Source organism: Phalacrocorax aristotelis, chromosome 1, assembly GCF_949628215.1.
Source record: "Phalacrocorax aristotelis chromosome 1, bGulAri2.1, whole genome shotgun sequence".
NCBI classification, from domain to species: Eukaryota; Metazoa; Chordata; class Aves; order Suliformes; family Phalacrocoracidae; genus Phalacrocorax; species Phalacrocorax aristotelis.
Window position 1 is genome coordinate 73006428 of NC_134276.1, and position 23201 is coordinate 73029628.

At 42.0% G+C, this 23201-nt stretch overlaps 1 protein-coding gene across 2 annotated transcripts in view; it reads right to left on the bottom strand.

Annotated features, from left to right (window-relative positions):
• Positions 1-5141: 5141 nt before the first annotated feature.
• TMEM131 (transmembrane protein 131) overlaps positions 5142-23201 on the bottom strand; it is a 101674-nt gene continuing 83614 nt past the window's right edge. Inside the window, exons 30-41 of one of the 2 annotated variants that reach the window (XM_075093356.1) lie at positions 22748-22906; positions 21561-22159; positions 17400-17575; positions 16032-16159; positions 14510-14634; positions 14202-14360; positions 13280-13454; positions 12806-12927; positions 12592-12688; positions 11346-11443; positions 9773-9936; positions 5142-6200 (exon numbers count right to left, since the gene is read on the bottom strand). In XM_075093356.1, the coding sequence (XP_074949457.1) occupies positions 5904-6200; positions 9773-9936; positions 11346-11443; positions 12592-12688; positions 12806-12927; positions 13280-13454; positions 14202-14360; positions 14510-14634; positions 16032-16159; positions 17400-17575; positions 21561-22159; positions 22748-22906 (2299 nt within the window). In that variant the 3' untranslated portion in view covers positions 5142-5903. Of the gene's footprint in view, positions 6201-9772; positions 9937-11345; positions 11444-12591; positions 12689-12805; positions 12928-13279; positions 13455-14201; positions 14364-14509; positions 14635-16031; positions 16160-17399; positions 17576-21560; positions 22160-22747; positions 22907-23201 lie in introns of both variants that reach the window. The other variant, XM_075093348.1, reaches the window with a different exon arrangement.

Below are 23201 nucleotides of genomic sequence, written 5' to 3' on the forward strand. Positions count from 1 at the left end.
AAATGTAGCTAAAGCGTAATGTTCCTCGTGTCTTTCCCCCCCCCCCCAGTATGCCAAAGTATTTAGATACTCCATGGCCTTTGCTTAGTTTAATGGAACCATTAAGGCATTATTGATGCTTTCTTAAGCTCTGTTGGTTTTTACACCCCACCCCTCCCTTGAATTGGAGGCCAAGTCCTCAGCCACAGAATAGAACTGGACAGGCAGGCAAATGTGAGCAAGGTTTGGCAGTTAGACCTGCATCAAAAGCCCATGGGAAGAAACTTCTTTGTTGCTGGTTTGGAACAAGACATAAGTGAATATTCCTTGAAATTACTGTTGTCTGAAAAGATTCCTAGTTTATACAGCACAACAGGAATTTCCTTGTGAGCCATAAGCTGAGTCATACCTGTTTAATGTAGGCTGTTACGTACTTTTTAGGGACTTTCTTCGTCTTTGTTGGCAAACTTGTCAATGTTGGCAGAATTTTGCTGGTAACTAACTTGACTGCCGAGGACAGGCTATACCAGGAGGATGGGCGACGTAAAGCTGAAGGGACTAAAATTCCTTTCCCTTCCAGAAAGCCAAAAACAGCCAGTGAAGAAGCATACCAAGGAGCATTTCAGTCTCTCATCCAATTCCAGCTTATATTTCCCTCGAGAGGCAGTGAGCCATCCTACCCAGCTTCTATTGTCTTCTACATTGCCATAAGGCAGGTTAACATCCTCTCCACAGGAAGTATCGTCTCCCCTGAAAATAACTCCAGAATGGGCCAGTGAGTGATACTGGGCAAGGCAGAAGCCGCTCCAGGTGCCCACTTTCCCAGCTTGCTTCCCAGCAAGTTCCTTGTAACTAAGCCAAAACACCACAAGTGACTTCATCATGCTGTGGACCCATACCAAAAAACGCCCAGGCAACTTTCCAGAATAGCTACCTTTTTTCCCACCCTTGGGAATATTTTATTAGCCCCAGAATTATAAAATGGACACCCTGTACCTCCTTCCCAGAGGCATCTCTCCCCCCTCCCTGCTCTCCCCAGCCACTACCTCTTGTCTCCTGTGGGATGCCGGACTCCAGATCCCCACTCTTGTTTAGGGCAAGTAACTGATCTGCAATTTTTCGCAGCTTGCAAGAGAGTCCAGCTCGCAGCCCTGGCCAGTCTGTTTGCTTCCCCTCCTGTCATGCCACTGTTCTGGCATGCATCCCATGCGAATCCTGTATCGCAGCGCTACACTGCCCGCTCGCTTCCTGCTGCTGCTGCTGGGCTACTGGAGTGCTATCTTGTAAAACTTCAGGACAGACTGAGCACGCACCCCCAAAGATCTCGTATTATCCGGCATTAATGACACTCTCACTCAAACGTTTGCTGCACAGTAGGCAGATAGAGAGTGAAGTCAGGTCTCTGGGTGCTTCCTGAAGGACCTCTATTTGGTGGTCCTCAAGGGGGTTTCCTTAGGAAGTGGCCATAATATCTTCTTGGCGCTTCCCTCCGCTTTGTGCATCTCTCTTGGCACAAAGTGATCTGCTGTTTAAGGTAAACTGATCCTACTGCTGGTTTTGGACCTGAGCAGCTACCTTTACACAGTTCTGCGGCGAAAAAAAACCACCCAGTTTTGTTCACGACAGTCCGCATATGCCAGAAAATATAGTGATATTTGGGGTTTCATTGCCTCTTAAGGCTTAATTTTTATTAGTCACCCAGAGTTTAGGCTAGCACTTCACTGTATTTTCTCTGACTCCTGCAGATGCTTGTGGATTGTTTGATTTCTTCTTTGCTGTGTATTAAACAAAAAAAACCTCATGCTCCACTTGCTGCTGGATCACACAGCATCCAAGTAGCAAACTAGTAGTAGTAGGTACGGCTAGTAGTTGCGTTCAGAGGGCTGCAGAACAGCATGCTGATCCTGTCCTTCCCGAAGACTGCTTCAGTATTGATGTGAATAAAGCACTGGTTGCCCATAAAAGTCCATCCTTGACTGGCGTTATATGGAAACAGGCACTGGGCAAAAGACTGTTTTGAAGCAGGACCTGTTTAAAATGAGGTGACCGAACACTCTTCCAGTTGCAGCAGTCGTACAGTAGAAGCTGGGTTATTTCCAACCCCAGCGTGTGGAAGAGCCACTTCTAACGAACTGACTCACCGTAAGCTGGAGTTGTCATTGTTTCATGAGGCTGAAACGCTGAAGCTCAGAAAACTTGCTCATAATTACAGGTTGGGAAGAGATGAAGCAAAGCTATATTTAGTGTAAAACATCACTCCGGGTGAAACAGTTCCAGTGAAAGGCAGCTCCTTACCCCACGAAGGTAAACACTTGTGTGCGCCCCATTTTACCTCTCACGGGGTCGGGCAGAGTTTTCATGGTCAGCTCGAGTCCAGCGGACAACTTCAGCATGATCCGACTGTGACGCTCCGCTGTTGAGAATCTGCTGTTACTCACAGTCTGCATCCCACGTCACCCCAGCGTCTCCCCCGTTCGGTACTCGTCGTAGAGGGCAGCGGCCACGCTACGGTATGTACCGCTGCTGACAGAGCTGCGGCCAGGGCTGGGCCCGGACCTGCTCATCGGTACGTTGGTTCATTCCAAGCGTCTGTATCTGCGAAACAAACACTAACTGTCCTTTGACTGGAGTTTTATATCCTGTTCTGATAGGGTCTTATACTTAACCAAATCTCTACTGCCTTTCACGAGCTTTTTGAAATAGAGCTCGTGCTAATTAAACTGATTTCACATGTTAAGAGCCATACTTACCTACTTTGGGCTTTCTGATTTAAAAAACAGGCCAGAAACTTCTCAAGCTTTTAAAGTCGATTTGTAAGACTTGGCAGAATAGACCTGCCCTTTTGGAGCACCAAAATAATTACCAAAATTAACACTAATTATTTCTCTTCCTTGCTGGGAACTTTGTATTCCCAGTAGCTTCCAGGTCTGGAAGAGAGGTGACTCACAGTAGCTCGGCCCTGACACTACCCTGAAGAAACATTTTAAGTTATCAGAAGGGATGTGAGCTCCCCCATTTCCAGGGCAGCCCGTCTCCCGAGTGCTTTAAGCTGTTTTTTCCTCTGGTCTTTTTACAAGAGATGGAACTTCCCTCATGCTCTGAGCTCCAGTCTTGCTCATTTTGCTTTTGAAAACAGTCCACCCTGGCTTCCCAGCTTTTGACTTTACTTCTCCCATGTTCTTTAATCCTAACCTGTCCTTCCAGCAGGCCGCAACATTTTCAACCCCTGTCTAGATTTTTATGTAAGACTTTACATGAGCTTTGCCAAAACCTCGGGCTCTTTTGTTTTTACCTCATTATAAAAGGCCAGTCCTCTCCATTATTCCGTGATGTCTGTGGATGCTTCTGGCTCGTCACACACCACCCCCACCACTGCTCAGTTTTCAACAATCTAAAAAGATGTTTTCAATGCATGTAAAGAGTGATGACGCCATAAAAGCCAAGAAGGGGGCGCCTCAGGGAGCAGGCAGCAAAACCTGTGCTGTACATGTATTCACCATAGACAGAAGTTTATTTAGCCATACCCAACTCGTGCCCAGATTTTATTTCACCTAAATTCTGTAAATTACAGTTAGGACTTCTTTTTAAAGGCAGCTTTTTGGCTTTCTTTAACAGAGCAGAGCAGAGTAGAGTAAAGGTGCTCTCCAAAATAACCTTTGAGTGGAGGGAAGGAAGGTAGGACACTCAGAAGTAGGAAGTCTTTAGGCCTATGTAATTTTCCTTAGAAATTTGGGGGAAGAACATGCTTTTTCCTCTCTTACTGAAACTGTGTCAAAGATCTTGATAGTTCAGGTTGCTTCACCCATGGAACTTCAGTAATATTTAATCGGTGCTCAAGAAGAAACCCTTCACAAGCAAGAAGTGAAAATATTCTAAAGGCGGCGGAGGTTATTTGCATAACACAAAGGAAAGGCTCACATTTTTGGGGAAAAAAGTCTAAATTACTTGTGTGTTGCCTTGCCTTGTTCAAAGGAAAAGGTTTTTAATGCAGAACTTTTTTCCTGTCCTCACAGCTGCTGGAACCACTGAGGACTATTAGTACCCTCAAATTCATTTCTGCTGCTTTCCTCCACGGAATCAGTTCAAACCTAAACACCTGCTGGGAAAGAGAGGCAGCGCATTAACTTAAGCGGCTTCTTCCACCTCGAAGTTACTGCTAGTTATCTTCCCAAGTTCCACACACGGAGAAGCAGGCCCTGGCATGCCAGTGGCTTAACTAGTTATTCTTTATTTTGCATGCAGTAAGAGACTTGTTTGCCCAGTTACTCAGAAGAAAATTGCATACAAATCCACGCTGAACATTTTGTGACCTCGCATGGTTCTAGAAATATCAAAATTTTAAGAACAAAGGAGTTCCAGTGAGTTCCCATTTCGGAGATCTGTATCTTCAAGCTCCTGCTGGTGGCAGCAAGAAAACAGCAATCCCACAACAGTTGCAGAGGTTTTGTTTACATAATGCAAGCCTGAAAAGCAGTCACTTAGTCTCATTTATTTAACGCGCATGTTTTGTTGCACACAATATTCCTTGTAGCATAAGGGTTTTAACTAAAATATACAGTTCTTACTCTTGAAGGATGGATTCTGATAAAAAAATGCTGCTGTAAATTTTAAGCCGTGCCACTGAGTCATAAGCAAATTTATGTTGCTGGTGTCTGTTAATGCTTTCTGGTAATGGAAGGGTTCATTTTTACCTGGCTGTAGCTCAGATGAATGTATATAGATGTAGTCACTGGGGCTTGCCTTTCTGTTAACGAAGGGAAACAGGCACCTTAAAGGGACAGGTAAATCGTATCTAAAAATAGTAAAGCTCTTGTTCAGACCTATACAAGAACAGTGTTACAAAGGTACGGGCGTAGCCCAAACAGCAGCAGCGGCTACTACGCCTGATACTTGGAAACTTACGCCGTGTAGACGTTTTTCCAGCATTTTGCTATCCAGCAGATTTTCGAGTGGGTGGCACTGTGTAACCCTGAAAACAATTTCTAATTCTCCACTGCTACACAAGCCCATGCTGTTGAGAAGCCAGGTTTCATCTGCAGTGAAGTTTCTGTTAACATAGGCCCTACGCGCAGCAGATTTTGGCCTGAAGGCTGCCAGCGCCAAGGGGGTTCATGCACGCACAAGTTTTGAAAATACCGGAACAGAGTTACAGCAGACAGATCTTGAAAAAAGCAGTATTTATTTTAAAGTACAACCCAAAGTTGTATCCATAAGAAATGCACAAGATATCTTGTTTCTTCCACAAGTCTTGGCTGTGTGCATTTCAGTTCAACTTAAAAATGCATTCAGGTTTACAAATGTACAAACAGCACAGAAAGTGTATTACAGTCTCAACAGAATGCTCTTACATTCAGCCATTTTGCTCTTAAGGTTTACGTGTTGGTTTTGTTAGTTTATTTGTTGTTTTGTTTGGTTCGTTGTGGTTTTTTTTTTTTTCTTTTTAACATTCTTAGAACCTGTGTTAACAAAGACAGCCTTATTTTAAAAAAATACTCTGCATTTTAGCACAAAGTGCCCTTTGATTTTAAATTAGAACTTGGAGGATAATACTGGAAAAAATTTAAAAACCCAAACCGGTATTTTTCATAAAAGTATTGCATGCCAGGACCGTTTTATAGTTCAAATTGCTTCCTAAATAAAGATGGCAGGTGGTAAAATATGAAACCAGTGAAATTGGTCAGATTTACGGGCTTCAGCTGTAGTTGGGATTTGCGACCACACCCGGACTTCCTCAAGCTTATCTGCAATCTCACACTACCATATTGCAGGACAGACTTTGAAAAGGAGCAAGTGATGAAAGCATGACTGGCAGGGGTGGAGGGGGGGAGAGCCATGACCAGCAACAGCCTGAAAATGATGTTTTAAAAATTTGCATTCAGAATTGCATCATGACCTGGATAAGAGTTCTCTCCTTTTGCTTCACTTCAGTTTTCGTGAGGATAGTGTGAATTAGACCAAGGATCTGAACTTCTTCTTCCAATCGTTGGGCTCCAAATTCTCCAAGGATTGTAGGTCTGTCCCATGTCTTCAGCAGGACTGGCAACGGTGGCAGCAGCAGGCGGAGGAGCAGCAGCGGAGGAGTTTTCATTACCCATGAGATCAATGCCTGGCAACGCATTTGCTGGAGTGGTGAAGGGAAGGCCGCTGTTGAGGTTACTTGACCAGATGGAACTGCTGAACGGAGTGGTGGACCACAGGCCACTTGGGTTGCCAAGGATCGACTGCAGCAAAGATAGAGTCGGGTAAGTAGCAGATTGGTAACCTCTAACCTCGATTTTCACCTTGTTTACAGCCCCCCTGAAAGAAAAGTACCTAAGAAGCAGCAAACCTGCTGTGGAACCCCTTCTCCCTTCACTGCAACATGGAGTTTTGAACTCCCTTTACTAGAGGTAGCCCAGAGGAACCAAGCTACTAACAGCCACCAAACATGTCTGATGACTGAATGGGCTGCAGAGTGCAATTACGCTACCAGCTTTTAAGCTGTTTTCGTTTGAGCTCATACATCCCCATACCATTACTAACTGAAGCACTACTAGTATGCTTTAACACACAAGGGCCGTAAAGCTCAAGCTTAATTAAACTAGTTAGAATCAGGTAGATAAACATGGTTTGAGTATCAGAAAAACAACAAAATTCAAATGTAATGGAAGGTGGCGGCAAAGTCTATTCCTTGATCCTTTTCTGGCCATTTGCAAATTTATCTCCTTGTATTCAGTCATATCTGTTAAAAGTTGTACATTTTGGATGAACCTACCTGTGTTCAGCCCCACTGTACCTCCCCAATATTCCCAGTATATACTTTTTCCCCCACCCCAAATTTCTCCATATGAAGGGAGATGGGATTGGAGAACTGGCCATGGGTCATGGAGTTCCTGTAAGTCTGTCCTGGCTCAAGACATCTGGAAGTCTCTGACGAATGGTCACGGAGCAGATGCAGCTGCACTGCAACACGTGTCACGAACGCATTCGGGACACATAGGACAGATACAGCGAGGCTAGAGAACACATGCAGAAATGAACAAGGCCCAGGTTTTGCCAACTGTTTTGTTAAAGCCCAAACAGTAGCAAGCAACAAGCAGAAGAACCTGACCCATGGTGTGGTGGAAAGTGATACCCAGAAGCAGCCAAAGATGGAGATGAGAAAGGTTAGCATAACTTTCATGCTAATATTAGCACAGAACCTGCTACGTTTAGGCTTAACACACTACATACCTCAGCACCAACAGATTTAATGTACATATGCTGTAAATTCAATTTGCAAATATACAGTAAACTTGATACATCCAGAAGGCAGTGGACTTGTTGAGTATGTGCTGCAAGGTACAAACATCCTTATGTTTGGATTTACTGGGTGGTGAAAGGGCACCCCTTCCCAAGATCTTGGCCCTCAGATAACGCGCACTGAAGGTTAACCAGTATCAGTGTGCTCTGCTCTTTTAATCTGAAGATTAAAATAAAAATCCCTTTAGAAAAGTAAACAAGGTAAGCCTTGCAAATGTCTTCATACCACTGGAATGAAGAAGATATGCTCAGTCTAGTCATATCTGAAACAGATTGGGCATTGCCAAAGGGTCCTCAATTTGTATTGATGGACCATTTTTTTGTGGTCCTTAAAAAGGTCACCTCTAAAAAAATATTCATTTAGATCATGAAATCTAAATTCTACCACGAATTTGAAACCGAGGGCAGGACATGAGTTTTGAGCATTCTTGGGGGTTAACCGGGCCGGCGTCATTAGGACTCTCCAATGTCGCTCAGAAGTTGAGCCAAACTAGGGTCACAGTTTATTACTGTTATATAACTGAATGGTTATATTTAAGCCATAGAAGCATTAGACAACTAAGCCTACAGCAGGAAACACTCATTCTGCTGCTCAGGCACCAACCCGAACACAGTAAAAGTCCATGCTATTTCCTCCTGTGGGCAAGAGCCAGGAACCATTCCTACGTGTCCCAAAAGTGTCTGGGAGAGCCTGACAGAAAGGCAGCTACTGATAAAGTAGAAGCAACCAGGAAAGGAGCTGCGGCGAAGAGTACCTGAAGATTAGACTGCTACTCCCTTTCAAGGCTGGTGGAGGGAGGTACAAAGTGGCCATCAGACAGAACTACACGCAGGGAAACGGAGGAAAGAGGAACAAGGGACTGTGGCTAGAAAGAAACTTGGGGAAGAAGTACCAGCAATGCAGCAAGGCCTGAGGGTAGATGGGACCTAAAAGTCAAATGCTGTTCAGTGCAGAAGCAGAGTTATGCATAGAACGGGAAAGCAGGAGGAATAAGGAAGAACAATCAAAAATCAACTCCCCAGACACCTTCCTAGAACAGAGGGTAACACAGAGGCCACTACATAAGTGCTGTTTGCAAGAACGGCTTTGGCTCTTGTGCCAGAAAGGAGAGAAGGACGGACCCCTGGCCTGGCACCTGCTCTCTTATCTAGCACTTAGAGCAAGGCGGTTTAGTGGCAGGAATAGCCAAATTTTCCTGTTCTGGCTTACCACAAGCACTTGGGAAAAAATCACTATCATTGAAAAGGCTTTGAACATTACAGCTCTGTTTGCTGCTTCTTGTTTATTAAGTGATCTTCTCCTTGAATAAGCTCCTAAAGTGCTTTTCCCCTCCTCCCCCCTAAATCAAAGTATTTAAAGGGAGACACTGACAATTCTTCTATACCGCTTGCCTGGCTTCCGTCTTGATGCTTCCTGAAGCACGCTTACAGGTATTTTTCAGAAGCGGCCAGGAAATAGGTTGGGAGCTAGAGAGGTTGTTCTGGTTGTCTTCAATCCCTCCTTCTATCAAACGCTGAGAAATCTGCCCTCCATGTGACCATAAAAGCAAAAATCTCTCCGTATGTAGCTTTAGTGAGGTCACAGCTACAGTTGTAACTGCATGACAAGGGCGGGATCAGTGAGTGTGTATCTATAAGAAGCTGTGTGACCTTCTTCAGCTCCCCTGCCCCCCGCCTTCCCCCACTCCATCTGAACTGCTACCAGGTGAAGTAAACACTGCTCCTTAGTCACTACAAAAACATTTTCAGAAGACAAGATGAAGAACGATTTCAGCTGGCACTGAAGTCAGCTGTTGTGGTGTAAGTTTTATTCTGACAGACAGAGAGGCACAAGGATGAGCGAGCAGTGTCACAATCTGTGTAGAGGTTGTTTTTTCTTCTTTTTTGGCTATACTTAAGATTAAAATGATCATTGATCATTTGATTTTTGATCTTAAGATCAAAATTAGTAGTCAGTTTAAAAGCTTCACCTTATCCTCAGTCCTTTAGTGTTTTTTTTCTAAGCTGAAAAGAATACATTTGGGGTCATTTAGGTAAGTCTTTTTTGACCTTTTGTTAGTTTATAAGTAGATGCAACACTAGATTTAGGAAGCAGAATCTAAGTCTGAAAGTTACCGTATTGGCTACTTTGCAACTGTCCGTCAAGCTGGAAGCAACAGAGGCAGCGACCAGCCACAGCACAGGAGCAGTACGGCTTTTTCCACAATCTTGAAGCATGGGAGCATGCTTTTGTAAGTGCTGCAAGACGCTCTTGGGAGAAATATTTTTATGTGAAGCAATTTACATGGATTCCTCATCCGCAAGGGAGTGGACTAATCACTCTTTGCCCAACAGCCCTGTCAACTTAACTACACAGAATGATGAATATGTATAGCTTCGTTTTTTCCTTCATTCTTCAGTTGATTTTTTTCTTTTTAATCCAAATGTAAAAATCCTCTAAACGAAGTTAGATGGCAGATACAGAACAGCCTGGTAACAGGACTAAAATGCTGTATTTGAACTGAATACTTACTGCAGTTGTATGCGTCGGGGAACTTGAGCTTGTTGGCCAGGAGGGTACGGAATCTGTAGCTGAAGGATCCCAGATGGATGATGGAACATTACTGAATTCACTCCAGTTTCTTTGAACATCCTGCCCATAAGCAGACCGAGCTAAACCAAGTTTGCTAAAAACCTCTAAAAATGGAATGAGAAAAAACCCGAGTAAATTACTCTTCCTCTTTTTCCAAGAACCACAGTAGACTAATACTCTTCACAGTTATTTCCCATATTTTTCTAACAGGTCCTGTTGCCATGCAAGAACTGAGATTAGAAAAGGTCACACAGTAATAGAGATCTCATCTCACGTGCCCTACAGCAGACAGTGGCTACAAAGTTAGAATCATGGTTATAGTGGGGAAGAGATTTATGTGCTTACTGTGTATAATTCAGTAGCAGCCTATGGGATTTGTTTGGTCCCTGGTATTATTCACTTGAAAGCAAACAACCAGGGGACTGGGCAGAAGCACAGCCCTACTCAGAGTCCTGGCAGTTCCCGGTAACAAGTTAGTTGTAGGTGGAGTAAGCGGCTGGGCTGAAGGAGCCTTTCCTAATCCCAGCGCTCATTTGCCTTGCAGCGCTCCCCTCCCAGGTAACTCCTGGTAGGGGCGGCAGCATTGGCTGTGCCCCAGCCCAGCCCCCGTCTCTGCTAAGAGAACGAGAGGGCAGCACCAGTGCTCATGGTTCGCCTGGTCCCTGTACACAGGTCTCGGGCATCTTACTGCAGTCCCTCAGAGCATGGCACCAAGTGTTGCCGATGAAGATGAAAGAACCCCACGGCAGCAGCTGCTATTGACTGCAGAGCCCCACCATGTTTCAGTAGACAGCATTTTCTCAGAAGACATACAAACCATTTCGCAAATGCCACATACAAAGTTTGCTTTGCTTATCTTTCGCAGACACCTTAAAAAAATACCACGCATCCCCAGACACTGTATACAAATCTACAGTAAGCATGCAGAGCGAGCATCCACGCCCTACAATATAGCCCGCCTGCATCAAGGTCCATCTCAATAGTAAATTCTAGAATGTTTACCTTAATATTTAAATACACGAGTTAATGGCTGGTTTTAGTATACGCCAATTGATTATACAGCTATAGAAATGCTAGAGAAACACACAAGAGGAAAGTAACACGAGGGATGGGCCATTGCCTCGTTTATAGAGCATTGGTTTTTTTCAGGCGTAAAGTGTTCAGGAAACCACAGGCCCAGCAGCACACTTTTGAGACCTACACTAAAGCTTCAGGGGGAGGGATGGAGGGGAGGAAGACTGAGGAAAAAACAAATATCAGTAAGTTTTACTGAAACCAATAAACTTCAAAAACAAGTATTTCCAGCCCAAACACACACTCTAAGAGTTTCCACTCACTCTCTCTGGGTTGAAACACAAAATACACCACCAAATTTTTAACATGCTTTCCTACATAGTCATCCTTTTTGGGGGCAGGGGTTGGAACAGTGCCTGAACTTAGACCAGTGGAATGGAGACACACCATTTATTTACTGGTATCTGAACATGGAAAATATTTGAAAACAAAAACTCACCTCCAGTTAAGTTAAAAGAATGTCCAAAGGCAGAAAATGAATTGAGAGGAGTGAAGTCAGGACTGCTGGGATTGCTGATAGGACTCCACAAACCCGAACTAAATATTATGGAGTAATGGGAAAGCAATACACAACTCATTAATGCAGTACTACCAACAATATTGACTTACTAACCTACATATAAATATATACCTACATTTGTATGTATATGCGTGTGTACATACATATATACATATGTATATATAATAATATATCTATTTACAATAATCAAGAGTTGGGAAATCAGCTTATTTTTGGTTTAGCAAAAGATTTCAATGAAATACCATTTTCCCCATGTATACATCCACTTTGGAGCGATGTACTGCTCTAGATATAATGCTCTTTAATCTGTAGACTGAGCTCCAACACACACCGCAGGATCTCTTTTGCTCAGTTTTTCAGAACATATATAGGGTCCAGGACATAGCGCAGTTTTTTTGACAAGCAGATAAAATTTAGAAGTGCTCGGAAGGGATACAAATGCTCACGCTCCAGCTTGCAGGCAAGCTTCTTGAAAACGCAGATGAGTTAACTCGAACCAGTGATAAACATTTACAAAAACAACACAAAACCCCACCCAAACTTTGCTAAGAAAAGCAAATCCTTTGCGTATTGAAACTTGAATTCAAGTCTCTTTCCTATTCCAGAAAGGTTGCCAGACGTTCACTGCTTTTTACAACCAAGACAGACGTGCACTGCCAAAACACGTCAGAAAAGACAGCGTGCCTTGGGGAACATGACTGAGCGCAGCTGTATTCTGCTCCTCTGCATAACGCAAAGCCCAGTGATAGTTCTGGTCTCAGTGTTAAAGCTGGGAGTGAAAGATACTGCTGTACAGCAAGTTATCCTGCCTGTAAACTATTTCAAGTGACTATTTCACACTCCTCAATTCTGAAAAAGCCAAGCTGCTTTCTCATTGTTTGGATGCCCAGGGAACACAAGATTGTTCAGTTTCTGAGAATGAGGGGGAGAAAGTCACCACCACATCCAGAACATCCTTTTCTCTGCTTTTGAGTCACTCGTAAGTTCTAAATTTTTTTTGCAAAGTAAGAGATGATGTGCCCAGAATTTTAAAGAGTTTGAAAAAAGAAAGAAAAAAAAAAAAGGAACCAGAATGAATTCTGTCATTGCCTTCAAAATGCCATTAACAGCTTACAATCTTCTTTTCTAGGTGCTTAGGTATTTGCCTAGAGAATATAAAAATTACCTGTCAGAGCCATCACTGTCAACAACTGTGTGGGAAATGCTGATATTGCTGGAAACATCTGTCTTGCTTGGACAAACCTTTGGTAAACCACTTCCACCTGCAAGAAAAAAAAAACAAACAAACAAAAAAAAAACCCCAAGTAAAATTAAAAAAAAACAACACTAAAATAATACAATATTCAGAATTATTTAGAAGTCCAAACTGGTTCTAGTACCTGGGCTCTTGTCATAGCCTGCAGCTACAGCAGCAAAAGTGGGGTTACCATTCCTGCCTGGAAGAGAAGCTGCCTTTGCCAGCTTATGTTTGGTACTGTTGGGCTGCTTGATTTTTGGTTCACTTGAAGGAAGGGGGTGGGGGAAGAGAGGAGAAAAAAACCAAAAAAAAGAGTAAGGTTTTGGACTTCAGCAGTTTGGTAAAAAAGCAGCAATTGAAGCTAGCATTCATCAAAATGTTAACAACAGCTCAACTGCTCATGTAATTGCACAAATTTCCAATCTACCGAGTTGTAAGAAACCCCAGAAGAATATAAATAGCATTGTAAAGTATGCACAGTAATATCTGCAAAAAAGCAGTTTCCATGAGAAGAGGAAATGGGTCTGAGAAAAAGGAGACACACCGCATGAAGCACATGGGTTCCACGAGAGTTCTGTGCTTGGGAAATCAGTAGGAGGTGCAGATTTGGACTCACTTGCTGCAGCTGCTGTTCACGATGCTGCTGTAAGTGCCTCCCCGTGGCCCAAAAGCTAAAGATGCAGGAGGAGGAGGAGGAGATGGAGAGGCGGGTGTCGGAGAGGGCTGTCGCTGTTTCAGGAAGGCATCTGCATTCAGGGTTTGTAGAGAGAGTTTATAAAGGTTGTCCGTAGCTATAAAGAGAAACACAAAACACTTCCTGTAGTATTTACTTTAAAACAAAGGCTTCTCAAACTTCTGCTATCCTTACTGTGCAAACACAGGGATTGTGAGAAAGGCTGTTGCCACTCACCAAGGAAGTAGCTCCTTCTCTATATTCACCTATCGTTATTCAGGTTTACTACCTATTTTCAGAGAGACTGTACTGCAATAAAAGCACCAAGATAAACTGATTTCTACAGAAGACAGAACCTTTCTCAGTGAGTGCTGTAGAGACGGATGACTATGTTTGCATGCAACCAAGGTGGTGGTTCCCACAGAAGGACTTCAACAACCAACCAAAAAGCTTATACTAGCGCCCCAGGCTAATCAATGCATTAAGGCATTTTCAGTGTTTCCTCCCAAGGACAAATCATGTAATCACTTTCAACTTTGGCTGCAGCAGACTTGACCAAGCAAAACCCCATCTGCTGTAGAAAATACATTTTGTTTCCGAGCGGTAATTCTCATTTCCTCAATTTCCCCAGCAGCTTCTAAATCCTGTTTGTTGCTGAAGAACTGTGGAATGGCCCACGTTCTGCCTGTGCAAACCCCCCAAATCACACCAGATGCCATCACTGTGAGGCCTACAGTGGAAAACCAGAGCACAACTATGCAGTAAAAAAAAAAAAAAAATACAGGAAGATCTATAAACAGACCAAGCCTACCTACGGATATTCATTGCAGAAGACTAGTTCTGTTACCCTCTAGTGATTACTTACAGCTGCCAGCTTTGTGAAGAGGCACAGAGTCCCACTCTGGCGGTGGAGAATCCTTTTCCCCTTCTGAGCTGCTTGTGTTCCCTAGCTCCTGTCCAGAACCACTGGGGAGAAATTTTGCTAGTACTGACGGCCTGCTCTCCATTAACTTACTGTTTGGACCTACTAAAACAAAACAAGAAAAGCAATTCTGTGGATAGTAAACTGAACAGCTTTCTTCTCACACCAGACTTAGAATTAAGTACTCAAGAAGGGTTACAAGCAACCAAATAAAACTCCCGGGGTATTTATAAAAAATAGCCTCACACTACCTCTCATTTTAGGGAGGTTTCTTGATTTAGACCCATTCGTCAAAAGGTGCTGTGTAGATATCTTGGATGGAAAGGTTTTGCGCTGCTTGTTTTCCAGCGGGGGAGTATAAGACAATTCCAAGGAACTAAATGAAAACAGAGATCCATTTATTCTTAAGCTCTCTGAAGTGCTGAAGAGGAGATTTTATGTATATATGTTAAAAAAAAAATATATATATATATATATATGTGCACCATACAGTCTTACAAACGACTGGTCCTCTGCGGCTTTCTTATGTCAGCCTTGTGCTCATTTTCAAAGCTATTCATAAGCAGAGTTTTGTATTTCTATATGCAACTCCACCCTTCCTAGCCCTAGCTCATTTTCTACCCACACTGCTCCACACATTTATTAGGGCTCACTCACCTTCCAGGAGAAGCTCTCATGCTGCAGCTCTAGGATTACAAAACCTGCTTGACTATACAGAGGCAGCAAGAGACGGCAGCTGCCATTTTTCTGCTTTGCCCCCACACACTCTTGTTAGATCACACGCTCCTGACATGCTGTTGCCCTGAATGTACAGGATCATCTTTAGTCAATGACACAAAAATATTCAAATGCACCACCAAATTCATTTGGCTATGTATTGGTCTTTTTCTCCAGCTATTCGATTATGTCTCTCAAACTTTCTAGGGAGGAAGAATTTTACTCATTTCTTGCAGAAGAATTCCCCACCATCTCTCACTGTGGCCTCTGAATACTGTCACATGTAATGAACTTGTGATTTATATGAGAAAGGGAAGTAGATAACGGAAAGAATAAATAAGATAACGAGGAGACTTTGTGAGGCAACTTTTTCAGAAATATTTTTAAGAAAATTAATTTAGACTAACTACTAGTCCCAGCAGTTTCTTCCCAACAGGGAAAACACAAGCCAATATACCATGCCTCAGTTTGGTAAAGTTTACTTTACTTCTGTGGCACTTGGATACCAATCTGATTTCAGAATTTCAGAATACTACTTCACAATGAACTAGACACAGTAAGACTAAGGTTCTTCATTTTTCTCCTTTCTATCATCTGTAATCAACTGCCTGCCAGCAAGGCAAAAGGGACTGGTGACAGCAGCAGCCTCCTTTAACAACATATCCAAGACTCTGATACAAAAAAGGAAGCTGCACGGCTGCAATTTCACCAAGGGTGACTAAAGGCACTCACGTTAGCGCTGGCTTACTGCGCTGCCATGAGACTCTCCTGTAGAAACATTAACCCTGTTTTGTATATGATACCTGTTACAAAAAGCTTAACATTGCTTAACCTGACTTTCTTCTCATTTATGCACTGTATTCCCATATATAATTTATTATTTACAAGCTTCAGATATTCCCTGATATCAAGAAGGAAAAGGAAGCTGCTTAGAAGTACCTGCTGTTGGCATTAGACAGACTGGCAGCCACAGGAGTCAAATACACAGATTTTTATCAATCCATCTTCCCTTCAAGCACAATACCTTCTCTATTAAAAAGCCTTTATTATGCTCACCTGCTTTTCACATCTACAGGGATTTCTTTCTTGATACTTGTTAGTAGTTTTTTAGTTTTCTGTTTTACTTGGAATACTTCATTTTCAGGTTTTTCTGGTGTAACTTTTCCCTTTTGTTTTTCAGGTTCCTGTAAAAGCCATTAAAACAACATGTTAACATTAATGAGAAGTAAAGTCCCTCTTGCATCACAACATACATAGTATAAATTAGGGCTGAGGAAAGAATGCTATTTGAAAACATCAACAATTTGCAGCATAGAAGGTATCTTTTTACTACTTGGTGAGCATACCTATAAAACGTATCTATTCTTTCATATTTGGAAAAGAAGAAATCAAAATACCTAGCAAATCAACGTGCTTCAAGCAGATCAGATTTTTGCAAATATACAGCTCCTCAGGCCACGGCCTCTGAGTCTACTTAAAAAGGTTCTAGCTCTGTACTGAGACATATACCACATCTGCTGTATTCGGTCCAGGCTGTCTAAACCAGACTCTTCAACAAAGCAAAGAATATGAGCAACTTCACCATTCAATGTGTTGTTTTTTTTAACCACACGTCTAAGACTTTCTGAACACAGTTATACTGTCAAATAGCCTTCCTGAAAAATCAAAGGTAATTTTCAAATGAAAACCTACTAAACCGTAACTTTTAAAATATATGACATGGATTTCTTTTTTTTCCCCCCAGCTAGAATCCCTGTCTCTTCCAAAGTCCAAATTTAAGACATGTCAAAACTTAGGCTTGGTTTTCTTTTCTGTGTGATTACCTTTGCTGTGTTTGGTTCCCTAGCACATGATTTAGGACAGAATATTTAAGACAACCTGACCGCTACTCAAACTGCTAGAGCTTCAGTTTATTACCTAGAAGCATACAAGCCAAAGGAGTAAAATAAAGGTAGGGGTGTTGTCAAAGGTAATTAACTGCCTGCTGACAAGTTACCACCAGTGAACTGACCCTTTGTTACTGATGAAATGCATGGTTTTAGCATGCACCTTAATTATAGAGTAAAATTAGTGTCCATACTTCGGCTTTTCATTCTGCAAATAGAACAGGCTAGGAGTGTGCAGGGAGAGAATTACCACAGTGCTGCTGACAACTGGTGGCTTATTCAAGCCACAGTCATTCAGGCACTGTCAGTCCTGAGACTACATGATTCCAGCATGTTCATACTCACAGAGGAGCAAATTTTATAGCAAAGAAGTGAAGGCAAGGGTTGGGAAAGATAGTTTTTAATTAACATTTTTCCTTTGTTAGGTATTATAGTATATGAAAGCTGGGGGTGAAGTAGGGAGAAGAGACTGCATTCCTGTTCTAACAGGTGACCCAACCAGCTACACAGGAGCCTCCTTTTAGGAGCAGTGCCATACCTCTTTGAGAAGTGGTTCTGTATCTGGGTTAGAAGTTTCGGTTGTGGTTGAAGAACTGTCATCATCTGCCAAGGAATCCTTCAGTTCATCCTCCTGTTGCTTTCCTTTCCCTCTTCTATCCTTTTCTTCCCGCTTCTTCTGTGGCTTAGCCTTGCGCTGAAGTGTTTTCCCTTTCCCTAGGGAGATAAGGATGCTTCAGATTCTCAGCAGCAGTACTCCTGAGATGGGCTAGTTCACCTCATTTTAGAGGCTAACCCACACGATTAGGCCTCTGAAATTTGTCGTCTCTTATGATACACCAACCGTTCACAGCCACTTCACGCCAAACGTGAGCAATAGCATCAAACCTGAATAACCCTGATCTCCACCGTCATATTTATGCTCCTGAGCCCTACCTCCATTGCCTCTCTGTAGACGGTGGGCACCTGGCTACCTCTAATTCTTCTCTGCTCTGTTTCTGGCATTCCTCTTAAACACCTTAGAATCCAATTTGACAGTTTCACCACGAAAGACTAGATTTAAACATGAGCTTCAGAAGCTGGCACAAGCTTTATCATCTGAACAAATGAAGAACAGAAATTACTAGCATGCTTGTCAGTTAAAAACCACAACAACTTGCAGTAAGACTAGGGTGGATGAGAAAAATTGCTAATAGTATTTGTCTAGCAAAGATGTAAAAAACCCGAACCCCCCAGACTTGAAGTCCCACACACAAGTACACTTTCTCCCCTTGACACATTTTATTCTTTCAGAGTGTGCTATTCTAAGCGGTATGACTAAGCTGTATGTAAAATAGTTTGGCTTGACACATAAAAGCATTACTGCATATCAAAGCAGGAAAACAATGCATTAAACACTTGAGGGGATGTTTAATCAATTTTGTTGAAGCAATCCACATATAAATAATGCTACTTAAACAACTGATTATGTTTTTCATGCAATTTCTATGGGCTAACTGAACTGTAGCATAGTACAGGTTCAAAATGTAGAGGTTTAAGAACCTTCAAAATCAAGCCAGAGGTCCTGGCTTGCAAAATAGGCAGGATTAGGCTCCTGGGGAGTCAAAAAGTTATCAAAAAAAGCATCAATACAGAGCAACTGTGCATGCGCTTGTGTGGAGTCATCATCATACCACTGCCTCTTGTTGTTCTCTTACAGAATGAAAGTGTTCACGATATTCTTACATCTTTCATTAGATGTAATATACACCTTTACCAGTAAGATCTTTCTTGGATGCAGCCCTTCAGACTAAGCATTCTCATTGATGAGCTGCACAGTCCCTGCACACAGCTTCCAGGATGGACGTAACAGTTCACTGAAGTAAAGACACAATTAACCTGTGCTGAATAAGTGTATTCAGCCCCTACTGGGATTTGTACCAACAAGTCAGAGCAGAGTCTGGAAGTGCAATGATAGCTGTCATATTTCATTTGGCAAAATTTGTACCAAAACATAACTTTGCCTCCAGTATTTTGGCAAATACCAGACACACATCAAAGAGCAGCGCCTTCAAACTGGCTTCTTCAGACTTAATGTTTCAGTATCAAGAAAAACAAAAATATTGGAGATAAAATTTTCTTTTTAGCATGAATACAAACAAAAGTGTAAATAGAAGTAGAAAATTTCAATAGAAAGATCTAAAGGTTGGCTTCTAGCTTATTGGGGCTATTCAGAAGGCCTCGTTCTAAGATTTGCTTAAAATTTAGTCTACATTCAAGACTGCTAAACGATTTACTGTTCATAATTAGAAAAATCTGTGTTAAATGTTATCATGATGTAAAAATGCATCATAAAGCAGCTGCTTAACAAAATCTAATTTAGGCTCCACAGCAGCCTGCTAGGACCCAAAGATTAGGAATCTGAAACAGAAGACTATAAAGACAGGAGTCCTGCACAGGGTATTGTGCCAGCCAGTTTTAGTCCAGAAACTGAGCTTCTGCAAATGCTGGTGACTAGCTCTAGCTTTTTATTTAAATACAAATATCAGTGTGTGTATGTCAACCCAGAGAGATAACAGAACTTCCCCTATGGTTTTACATTTTTAAAGAGGGCAAATGGAAACGAGAGCAAGTTATTTGATGTGCTGAGCTTTTGAGAGTCAAGTTACGGTCTACAGATAATGTTGGACTTTTTTTTATAAAGCTTGTCCAAAAAGAAGTGTACATGCACATCTGAGTTATTGATCTAAGATGATGAAGAGTTCAAGAAAACTGTCTGGACTGCAAAATGTAACATTCATAATATATTTTGCAATACAGAATATGTTTAAATATTCCATATACCACCACGTCAAAGCACAAATGATGCAAAGCCTCTATAACAGGAGGGAAAATGTGAATTTATCCAAATGAATCTGTAATCAAGAGGACGTTACAAAACAGGAAAATCATGCAAAAAAAAAAAAAGGAACCCATGTAAGTGATTAAGAACCAAGTACTTTTATCAGTGTTTAAACAGCTGTTGATATTGATAGACAAATCAATAGAAGCACCAATCTCAAGCAAGTGCATTTAAATATAGTTGAACAAATGTAATCAGAGGTCTATCAACACTTAGAAGCAGTTATTTGCCAAGACACACTCCCAATACATAGACTGCTAGAAATTTTTATAGGTACAGAAATGTTAACATAGGTACCCCCACATCTCGTGGATCAGGAATATGCTTGTGAAACCAAACTCAATGGTCCTCACATACCACGTAGCAGATGCATCGTGCAGCAGTACTTGAGTGCAAGAGCTGGTTTCTTTCTAGGTTGAACTAACAAATGGAAGATGCAGTCCAGAAGTGCCCCCAGCCCCTTCAGGCATTCAGTTTATGGACTAGATCAGTCCACCATGAAGCCACTCAGACATACCCCACGAGGACATTGCATCCTCACTACCAGCCATTTTGCTTTCCAGAGCTCCAATACCGCATTGTTTGCTAACACAGACGCTACCTACAGTCATGTCATGTGCTGGAGTACCATTTAGCCTTTATGAAATTACTACCTAACAAACTGGTCATAACTCTCAAGATTGATTCCCCCAACCACATCCCCTTGTCTAAACTAAAAATGAAACAGCCCGGAAATAAAGCGGCCAATTTCAGCAGGGTCCCCAAACCTTTCATCACTTCAAAGTCTCCACTTTGAAAGCCCAGGTGCATCATCACATCCACTCTGAACTAATTAAGAACTTTCTGCTCATTACTACTTAAGAGTGAAGCTTTCCTCTTTGGTGGTGGTGTGATCACACAGAGGCTTCAGGGTTTATATGCCTTCCCACCATTCGTTTTCTTAACTCTAATAAGCAACACTGTAGCAGTGCCATTTGTGTAAAACAGTGTTGTTAGAAAAAAAAGTGAAAAATAATTTAGAAATAAACACATTAAAGTTAAATTTACAACAACATAACTCTGGGACACAACTGAAATGGCTAATACAAAAAGCATTATTAGAAGTTCTACTCTAACAAAGTGTTTATAAGAAGTAAAATAACTGACAATTGCACAAGTCTGAATGTATCTAATGTATGAAATTCAATACATTATTTTAAGCATTAGACAACTGAAAAGATGCATACACAACTCAAACTCAACTCTAACCTCCTGCAAAGAAGAATGCAACTTATAAGCACAGATGCCATATATTAATTTGCTGACCACCTGACATCAAGGATTTGCTACAACTGCAAGTCTGGGCATGACGAATTCCATTCCCAAACACCACCCATCTCTCTCTCTTCCCCTCCTCCCTTTCTCCCTGTCTCAGTTCTCATAATACACTAGGACAACTTCCTTTTCCTTTCCTCAACCCCTAGCCCCAAGTACAAGTGATGGAAGTGAGAGGGATGGATGCTAGCCCAAAGGCAAAGGAGTAGCAACCAAAAGCGTCTTTCTTCTTCAGAAGGTCATATGTCTAAATATTTACACTTCCCTTCACCAAAATGTTCCAAAAATTTTGCAGGAAAAATCACCATCTAGCATTGCATGGAGAACCTCACTGCCGTAAAATGAATAAAGGAAGCGTTCAAGACACAGGCACATACAGCAGGGTAGAGAACACCTGAGAAGCTATCACTTTGCACGCTATGAAAACACAACTTTTACAGTTGATTAAATCTTGTTCTGTGGCTTACATAATGAATCATCCTGTTTAAAAAAGCAGAATCGTATTACCTTTGTTTTTTGCTAGTGGAGACGGGGGCTGCTCTGTAAACACATCTGGGGAAGGGGATTCTGGGTGGTCAAAGTCTTTTTCCATAGTTTCTATGAGCCCAGTGAGATCTGAATCCTCCGAGCTGTGCCTTCTGTTGCTGGCACATTCACCATGAGGTGGGCTGAGAAGCGGTAGCTGTTGCAAAGCGCTTTCAGTCTGTTGCTCTTGCTGCTGGGGCCCGGATGGTGGGGGTTGCTGAAGGGGCTGCTCTGCTGAAGTGGGTGCCTGCTGCTGAGTTGGCTGCTGGTTCTGCCTTGTCCCCTTGGCTCTTTTGCCTGCGGCATGAGTCTGAGCTGCTGTGGCACCTGAATCCAAGGTAAAGGGGCCCGCTCTGTTCACTGACTGCATGGAAGCTGCTTGTGCTGAAGTCCTATTAGGTATGCTTGAACTGGTTTTGGATTTGATGTTTTCAACATCAGGTGCATTTCTATTGCTGTGAAGGTGTGCTGTTGCATTGCATTGTTTATGATTCCCTGCACTGGATCGTGAAGACGAACTGCCTGCTCCATAGATCCCTCTGGATGAACTCTGGTTAGAATCTGATCCAAGTGCATTCAAGCTGAAAGAACAAGTGTTTAAATATACTCTACAGTGTTTCCATTCTTCCACAGGAAAAAAGACTTACTATGTCCAAAAGAAACCTTGAACTACACTGTTCTTGGCATGTAACCAACAAAAATGCCTAAAACTTCTCTGACAAGTCAGTGGCCTTTGCCATGGTCACTTGCTCACTGTACATGTGAACAAAAACACAGTAAAATGACAGTCAATATATATCTTGGAGGGAACACTAAAAGGAGATTATTTTTTTTTTTAAGACACCAAGTTCGAACTTCTGGCCTGCCATTTTTCTGCAGTCTTTAATTTTCGAGAACATTAACAGGAAACTTGACAGGTTTTGGTTTTGGTATGTGGTTTTTTTGTGTTTTTTTTTTTTTTTTTCCTATCCATCCTTTCTTTTTTTTCCTTAGAAAATCCTTAGAATCACAAAATCCATCTTTTTATCCAAGCCAACTTCTTTTGTAACTAACTGGGAGGATCTTTATGTATTCACCTGTTCTAAAAGAGCAGTATTATTGTCCTACTAAGACTAAATAAAAAAAAAGGGAGGGAAAATATCACACAAAACCCCCCAACATATACTTACTTTCCATCAGATGAAATTCCAACTATTCTCCTGAGATCAAGTGGCCTTCCCATATCAAAGGGAGGGTTTGAGGCCTCGAAGGACAAGCGTCTCCTAAATGGCTCCCATATTCCTTGAGCTTCTAGATAGGCTGTTCCAATTACCAAGAGAAAGAGTACACTGCAGAGAAGAGAGGCGGTCATCTAAGTTTTGAGCATTTTAAGGTTAATGACGCCAATCACACAAGATAAAAGGTTTATATCTCATACTAAAAAGCTGAAAACTGCATCCAAACCACAACTTCGATAGAAATATTAAATATACAAGTCTAGCATGACATATGCATCACTAATACTGAGAACGGAAGTCAGAAAAGGAAAAGGAAAAAAGAGATATAATTAAAATATTAAAATGGCATCTCAGTGGTCAGCAGCTCTCACAACTTGTTGGTGCAATTCCATTTTAAAAGTAGAGA